This window comes from Drosophila teissieri, chromosome X, assembly GCF_016746235.2.
Source record: "Drosophila teissieri strain GT53w chromosome X, Prin_Dtei_1.1, whole genome shotgun sequence".
Classification (NCBI taxonomy): domain Eukaryota; kingdom Metazoa; phylum Arthropoda; class Insecta; order Diptera; family Drosophilidae; genus Drosophila; species Drosophila teissieri.
Genome location: NC_053034.1, coordinates 3,790,396 through 3,799,208, shown reverse-complemented (window position 1 = coordinate 3,799,208; position 8,813 = coordinate 3,790,396). Strand labels below are relative to the sequence as shown.

Here is an 8,813-nt window from a genome sequence, read left to right as displayed (position 1 = left end):
TGGAGCAGTTAATTTTGGCCACTGGGCAGCTCAATTTTCACACGATTGGCCCCGGCTCACATCCGTATTAAGCCTTATCCCTTCAGCCCTTCATCCCCACATATATGCGCATATATATTTTTATTCCTACCTGCAAGCCCACTCACCTGACCCGAAAGCCACTTAAGAGCCATTCAAATTACGTTTCATTACGCTTATTGAGGGGGGCTTCAGTGCCAAACCTTTTTACGGACGGCAGGTGCTCCCGAACTTCGGAGAGACTCGAACTGGAAATACCGCGGATTAAAACACTCGAATTAAATTGAGCAAAAATGTATTACATTTTTAGTGCAGTTTCCCAAAGTGTTCTTCAGCCTGTTTCTTGTAATCAATAAGCTGTATGATATGTGAACCTATTTATGGGGTAACTCCAAGTCGAGCAGCGAAAGCGAGTGCCTTCAAAGTTTGTGGCTTTGTTTTATGGCCCCGAACTTTTGAATTCAATTTGTTTTTGGGCAGCCAAAAGTTATTGATTTAATTCGTATCTGGGGAATGCTTAATCAAAAGTACTCGGATATATGACGTGCAGTAACACCCTGTTTTCCCCCAACACTTTTACAATCGGGAAATGGGAAGGGAAAAGTTGGCTGGCCATGCGTGTGTATGAGTATGTGTGTGTGCTGCTCGTTAGCTCAGCTCAGTGGAGATAGTTTTCCGACTTTCCTTGTTCTCCTTGTTTTCCTCATCGATTGGGGAGCCCAGTATCTCAGTATCTGCATGCCGTATTCATTTTCTTGCGGCCAAGTGGGCCGTGCAAAAGCTGACAATCGTCAGGCGAACACTTTAGAGAGTCCAGTCAGATTTCGTTCGGAAGCACGTCATCATCAGCACGTATATATATTTCAAGTGTTGTGTACTAAAAGCTTTTCGTGTATTAAGAACGAGAATTTGGCGTTAGCAATGAATTCTACGAGAGTTAAGAAGATGAAAAGTGAGAAGACGCCTATGAATGAGGCAGAAAAAGAGGATAATCGTCGTCGTCGCAAGATTTTGGGTCGGCTTTCGCGGGCACCCGGTACATGTCCATTGGGTAACTGCGATCAAGTGCTGTTTCCATCGGGTCTGCTGGTCCACCTGCTGCACAAGCACACCCCTAATCCAGATACCAGCGTGGTTGTCGTCTATGACGAGCAGCCACTGCGCACAACCTTCGATCCAGATAGTTTCCCATACGACGAACCACAGGCCATGACTTTACTCCTATATGCTGGCACCCAGGGTAAGCCGCACACTCGACCAGCTCGGCGGTACTTGAGTTTTTCCAATTGCGGTCTTCTAAACGATCGCCGTCGATTCGAGCATTATTTGCCCTTGGTCCTGATGATTTGCAAGACCTCGTTGTTCTCCATGCTGCCGGACAGGAAAAGCGCCGACAAGCTGGAGGGCAAGTTTGGCGGGCCGGAGAACATCGTATATGTCATCTGGCTGGTGGCGCCAGTGACCTCAAGTCGAATGATTTATACGCTGACCATCTTCGATCGCTACTACATACAATCGCGCAGTGTCATACGGAAAGCAAGGAACTACGTCCTGCCGCAGCATCCCAAGGACTTTCTCAGTAACGACACAGATTACCTGATGCTGCGCCACGAGGAGGCCATGGATCTAATGAGTGCCGAGGAGGACGAAGAGAATAAGACTCCGTACATTGAACTAGAACTGCTGTTGCACGAGGAACCCCTGCGGATTTCGTCATGCACACCGAGCACCACACATTTGCTGAGGACTTACAAGGAAATGAGAATCAAAATGCCGCGTAATAAATTGCAATTGCATAGGGATTCGCGGGGAAGACTGACTCTCAACCGAAAGCCCCTTTCGAATCCAATGATTTCAAGTGCAGTCGTCAAATCTTCACTGGCACATCTCCCAGAATCGGGTGCTTTCCTGCCCTTTCAACGGCTCACGGATCGGCAATGGGAACAGCGCACAAGGCATTCCGCGAGGGCAAAGGTTACGACTGCAGAAGAATCAAGCGGCAGCTTAGACTATCCAGAACACTCCGTTGATAGTGACGTGAAGGTAGCGCCCAATGGAGATCCATATCAAGAGAAGCTCGACAAAGCCAAGAGAACCGAAGTAGAAAGGTCCGATGTCTTGGCTCCAAAATGTAGTCCCAGAAAACTGCAACGTTGCAAGAAAAAGCCTCAAGGCCGGTACAGGGATCAACTCAAGGACGAGTTGGTAAAGTACGTGATTGCGGCCGAGCGGAGAAAGGACAAAGCACAGCAGCTGCTGAAAAGCATGGAAAGCTATCTAGAGGCTTGCCAAGAAAGTGATGAAGAAGGTGATTCAAGCGAACTCAAACATTTTCTCAACGAATTCGCTGTGGAGAGATCCTTGGGCGGCAAGGACTTTAGCCTGCAGTCAATCGATAAAAGAAAAAGATATGTCGATTGCAAGAAAAGGCGTCTCAAGAAATCCAAATCCCAGACCCAAAAAGAGCCTTTAGAATCACGCGAAAAGGCCGGAGGATCGAGTCAAGAAGCAGCGCGAAAATGCTTAGAAAAAATCCAAGAGAGTTCCATTAGGAATCCTGAGGAATCGATATTGAATTTGCGAGAACCAATCACCAATGAAGTACTGCAAACGGTTAAGGAAGCCGTGGCTAATTCGGTCAAGGACGCGGTAAGAAAGGCGGCCGAAGAGACGATAATCACTAAACTAGATGTAGCGTCTGAATTGGAACTAGAAAAGAACGAACCGGAAGTAGCAACAGAACCAAAAGCAGAACCCACAGAACCAGAGACGCAAACTAAGAGTGTGCCGGAAATGGAACCGCAAGACGAAGCTAAACCGGAAACGGAAGCTCAAATTGAAACTGAAGGGCCACCGAAAAACTATACCAAAATTCCAGGAGTTACCATCAACATTGAAACGGAGTTCACATCCGATTGGCATTTGTATTCGGAGTGCAATTAACATTGATTTTGTATCGAATTTGTCATTGAAAAAATCTTAAGTCCCTTTCAACCATTTCCATTTTTCTTCGCAAAAAATTGTAAAAGTTTCAGTACAATAATTGACCCGAATGCAACTAGCATGCCAAATAAGATTTTTATAAGAGCAGAAATGCTTTCGTTGTTTTCATTGCCATTATTTAAATTCCAGTTTCGTTTCATAGTCGCCACATAAAAATGGTCAAATCCTGTGGAAAGTCTGTGTGTGCGATAAAGTGGGAGTGTGGGAGTTTGCGCAAGGTTTTTTAGTGTGGCAACCAAACCATTGCGGTTATCATCGCACGTTGCACTCAGCAGGAGATTTCATTCCATTCCGGTTATTTAAAATATAAAGATTTGAATTTAAAAAGCTTGCAAATGCGGTGCACGGATAACAGGTGTAGTTGTGTGCGAAAGCGATTAAATAATGCACTAATAGTGCAGTCTGACATTCATTTAAGCTGCTGCAGAAATTACAGTCGAAAAAAATCCAGAGCGCATATTAAAAAATGCAAATGAAAAATGTTATTTAATACAAATATTGCCACGCAACTGTTGCTAGCAACAATTAAGTTCTTTAATATAGATTTGCAACGAAGGATGCAAAAAATAAACCGATAAAAATGCAGGGCGTCAGGAGAGGAGATAAATGTACAGTCCCGCCAAACTGCAGGCGATTTCTGTCAAACTGACAGACGGCTGAAAGGAGAGAAAGAGGGCGCGATAGCCGCCAAGAACGAGAAGGATAGAGCGAGGTGAGAAAATCACTGAATGAATCTCATCCGAGAGTTTTCGCACTTGAAAGCGGCCGGCAAACAAAACAAGGACACCAGGAAGTGGGCGGAAAAGGTAAAACGGGTGAAAGGGCTAAAAGCGGTAGAAGGGGTAAAGGGGGTGAAAGGGCAGCAACTCTGAACAGGCCGAGTTGCCTGCAACTGAAATATCCGGCGAACAATGCAAAAAATTAACAAAAAAAAAAATTAACACAAAAAATAGCAGCAGACTTGGAAAGGTGAAAAATAAGAATGGCCGGCAACACAAATAAAATGCGAAAATGCTGGGCGACAAGAACAACAAACATACAACAACGACAGCAGCGGTGGAAATCTTCTGCTCTGCGGCAGTGGAAAACTTTTGAATAATTTATCTTGCGTTGAAAGGACGTTTTCATTAAAATTCGCCAACGTATTTAAAGTGCGCGATAACTCCCAGAGTGGCGATTATTCAAGTGAGTTCATTTGCCTGCTAGGAATGCTAAATGCGAAGGTAACTCCCCGTCGAGCAGAACACATTCATATATATACAATATATATGTGCAATATATATATTTATAGAGGCGGTTCTGGAAAATGTGTTCCATGGAAAATGGATAACAACCCGCACTTTTAACATTACTTTCGTAACACCCGAAACGTGTTACTCGGTAATTGTATTATTTAAAACGAGATAATAAATCAACAATAACATTTTCCGAAATGTGAGAGTTTCTCTTTAGGATAACAATACCCCTTTGTGATGATAAAGTTGCTGAAAATTATAAAATAACATTGTAATGATTTTTATGATTATGACTCTATATTTCTGCACGTGTATTCCTAAATTCTACCAAAAAAATGAAAAGAGAAAAGGTCGCGTTGCCAAACTGCAAAGGGCGAGCAGTTCGAAAACAAATGAAAAGCTCGGTTTATATTGCAAAATTGTTTTACATTTCAATTTAATTAACATTTGTTGTGTATGGTTCAAGCATATTTTTTACCGTATGCTGGAAATATGAGTTTTTTAATTGGACTACACCGTGTTATTTTAATGCGCTTTTCCTGTTCGGCCTTTTTTTTGGATGCTGTCGGCAGTTTGGTTTTTTGTATTTTCCATTACAATGAAACCCAAAACATCGCAACTTAAAGAAGCTTTAATTCAGCATTATATTTCATTACAACCTAGTTATTGTTATTGTGAAAATTAGCCTGCTAAAGCAAGTCGAGCTTTTGCCAGACAATTTCAATGCACAGATTTGGCTCTTTTGTATCTCGCAAATTTGTCAAAATTGAGGCAAAAATAAACAAAATTGCTGTCAGAAACAAAAGCATTTGAAAAGCAGCTTACGGCAGGCAACACAAAGGAAAACTTTTATTTCGGCGACGGGATTTTCCAAACTATTAACTTTAATAATGGAAATATCGCAATCATGCCTTTGTGTTTTCTTCACCTTGTAGGTTCTTTTTTTTCGAAATTGTTTAAGCCCGTTTGGTTAATAAATAGCTAGCGCTCTCTGGTTGCACTTTGTTTTTGCGGAGGCTTTTTGTTAACTGAAATATGGCGCTTTCGCTGCTGCGCTGCATATCGCGCGTAAATATCGCAGCACATTCACATGTGCTGTGCTTATTCAGGAAAAGTGGGTGGCACTGGGGCTGGCAATTTTCTTGCGGGTTCCCTCCCCCCAAGCGCCACCCCCCCACCGCAGCGCGCCCTGCCATTTGCATTTTATTCCGCTCCTGGGCAGCGTCGTTTCATCGCGCAATTTCCGCACAAGTGTTGGCAATATAAAAATAGCGACAAAATATAAAAGTAATTTATGTTCGCCTTTTTCCATATCATTTCTATATGCATGAGTTCGGGGCACTCACTTCAGCTGGGTAGTTTATGAAAATGCATGGTACACCAACCAACCAAGCTCATCCTCTTTGTGATATATGAAATATGCATGTTGATGCGCTCGTTTGTATGCGCCAAACTGCATTTAATTCATTAAAATAAATATTTCGCAGTGTTGGATAACGGTGTCTGAGTTATGCCAGCGATGATAAAGCACTCTGTGGATATATCTAGCTTGAGAGTTAAGCGAAAATACTTGGCTCTGCTGTAGTTGCCTATAAAACCAATTAGCTTGCAGTGTTGAGCAACGGAGTATGAGGCAATTTTCAAGTGACTCTTTAATACATTTTGAATAGTTTGTTTGTGTCAGCAATGATAAAACGCCAGGTGCTTTGTCCATAATTGATGACAAGCTTTGGTCATCGCTTTCAATATGATTAACCAATTGCCGCGCTGAAATTTACATGAAGCGAAACCGAAATCAAATATGTTTAGTCCGAAATCACATTTCATTATAGTGCGGCGATAGCATAATAATGTGGTCAACCGCAAATAGCAGCCATTACCCGAGTCACCCAGCCACCCAGCCACCCACCTGTATAGCTAACCATCGCGTTTTTGTTGCTGTCGAAACGCATTCGAAAATACTCATGAATATATCAGCACGGGCATTTGCCAGATTCATTTGACAGGATGTGACAGGTGGATCTTTGTTAGTACTATACACCCCTAAAGCAAATATGAATGCATATATGTACCATTTATGTACCTGAGCATGTATTTGCGTAATCGATTGCTAGTTTTTCATGGCTGAAAGCAAACTATATGTTCAGTGTCAAACATATAGTTTTATTTAACGTTTTTATGTTTAAAGTATTTAAAAACTTTTTTTTTAGCAAGGCTACCTGATACTTTTTCACCCAAAACTATGGCCCAAAAAAGATGAGTTTCATTGCCAGCGTAGCAAAAATAATTAGGATGTCCCTTTTGGCTTTGCTCAAATATTTCCGTGCCAAATTGTCGACCAAAATGATACACAATTTGTGCTATCAAATGGCCGAGTGGCATATTTTTTTATTGTTCATCAAGTATGCAAAAAAGAAGAGAGAGAAAGAGGGACAATAATGGGCCAGGGGAATGGGAATGGAGAAGCAATTCAGAAAGTTAACAAATAAAATTATGCAAACGTCAACGAGAAAAAATGCAAATAAAAAAAATAAAGAGACAGGGCACAAACAAATTTGCACGACAAGCTAAGGGAAAATAAAATCTGACTTCGTAATATGCCAAAACTGTGTTCATAGTGTAAAAATGTCTATTTACATAGTCATGCATCATGGCAGAAAGAGAGAGAGAGAGAGAGACGGCGATATGGGGCGAGAAAGAGGGAGCCACACATAAGGCGAGAGACAGGTACAAATGCTTGGTAAGGAACTACAACAACAACAGCAACAAATTAAAATATCTATATGGAAAAGTTCATAAATTTTCAAACACCACGCAAGCTGGGAAAACCAGAAAACGGGAGATAGAGTAAGAGAAAGAGAGAAAGATAGAGCGGAAGGGATGAAAGAGACGCAGCACACAGGGGGACACAGATTGCGGCAAACTATTTGCAGCGCAGCAAAAGTGAAATGCAAATAAATCCCCAAATGCCAGCACAGCCCAGCCCAGTCGCAAGTACATGCAACACTAAACAACAGGCACGTTCGTCTTTAGCACCGCTCCAGAGTCTCCTCTTTTTTTTCACCGCCCAGCGATTTTCCACCCATTTTCCCGCCTCGTTTGCCGGCTGAGAGATGGCCAAAAAACTACTCGCACACATATGTATGCAAAATATGCCCACCTACACGGAAAAAACCAAAAAAAAATATCAAAAAAAAGAAGAAAATAACAGGCAGGCAGAAATAATAGGAAAAAAACTGCGAAAAATATCTGGACACATTTGTGCCGCAAAATTCGCTTACAAATCGCTGGGCAGCCGAGTGCGTGACTTTTGCAAGTAAACACACTCGCATCTCCAGATTAATACGATTTTAATGCAGCCCACTTCTGGCGTTCCGCTGGGGAGTGAACTAGATTTAGCTCTCGCAAAGTGTATTAAATTTAAATTTGCAGCCATTAAAGGCCCAAATTCGGTTTGCCCCATTAAAGTTTAGAAATGGCATCGCATTACTTGAATTAGAAACTAAATATGAAATGTATAAATGTATTTCGCATTGAGTTGTTTTCTGTAAGCGTTGTTTTCTGCTTCGATCCAGACTGACCTAATTTCAATGATGGCCATCCCTGACATCCCTGCCAGTTCCCCCGGAGATATTCGGATCCAGGATCAAAGGTTCCGCCTCGGCTGTGGGTCTCTGTTTTTGAGTATTCCCCGGCTGGAAATCATTGACAATTCGCTGAGGAACCACCGCCGATGCCTCCCCCCAAAAGCCCCGAGGAAGTGTGGCAAAGGGCACTAAAAATGAAAATGAAAATGAAAATAAAAAGGGAGCCCATAAATGGCAGAGCTAAAGTGAAACACTTCGCAAACGTAGTGTGGGTTTGTGGCACACGTGGAAGCATTTTGTCGGACCGGAAGTCGCATAATTCCAAAGCGGAAACAACTAATTTGATTGTATTTAGCACCAGTCGTGCAACCGGACGTAGAGCGGGGATAAATGGCGGGGGCTTTCATAGAGGGGAAGGGGAAGGGGAAGCGGCTTAATGAGCAACTTTTAGTTGCAATTAGCCAGCAGAGGAGCACAGAGGCAGAGGAGCAGCTGGAGTAGAAACATCGAGTCGAGTTGAGGCCCAAACCACAGACCTGGCTTCCCGGCTGCCCGGCTACTGCGGTTTTACACATTTCACTTTCGTTGCTCGCCAAAATGTGCTAACTTTTTAATGCCCTCAACTGTTGTCCAAAGCACTCCAAAGCACTCCGGACAACTGCCCGCATATATATATACATACTAGTATATATACATATATAATAGCGGAATGCGGAGAGCGTGCAAACTTTCCTGATATCAAAATGAACGACTCGGGCCATAATGCTAGGCAGGTCAGCGGCTGACAGCTGCGAAACTATTCCAAAATCGACGGCCCTCTGACTCTTGGCAGGTGAAATGCTGCGCTTGATTAAAAACTTTCCAAAAAAAGGGGAGAGCGCATTGCTAGCATTACGTTAACTAGTTTTAAACTTTGGCATCGCGTTAAAGTTGCGCTAACTCTCGGAATTAATCAGAATGAATGCAATTT

At 42.7% G+C, this 8,813-nt stretch overlaps 1 protein-coding gene across 1 annotated transcript; it reads left to right on the top strand.

Annotated features, from left to right (window-relative positions):
- The first annotated feature begins 826 nt into the window (after positions 1–826).
- Positions 827–3,100, top strand: LOC122624200. Its single transcript, XM_043803672.1, has one exon. The coding sequence runs from the start codon at positions 940–942 to the stop codon at positions 2,959–2,961; it is 2,022 nt and encodes a 673-aa protein (XP_043659607.1). The 5' UTR covers positions 827–939; the 3' UTR covers positions 2,962–3,100.
- Positions 3,101–8,813: the final 5,713 nt, after the last annotated feature.

Excerpts from the sequence above, each read along its gene's own strand:
- LOC122624200 (XM_043803672.1), top strand. The coding sequence starts at position 940 with ATGAATTCTACGAGAGTTAAGAAGATGAAAAGTGAGAAGACGCCTATG.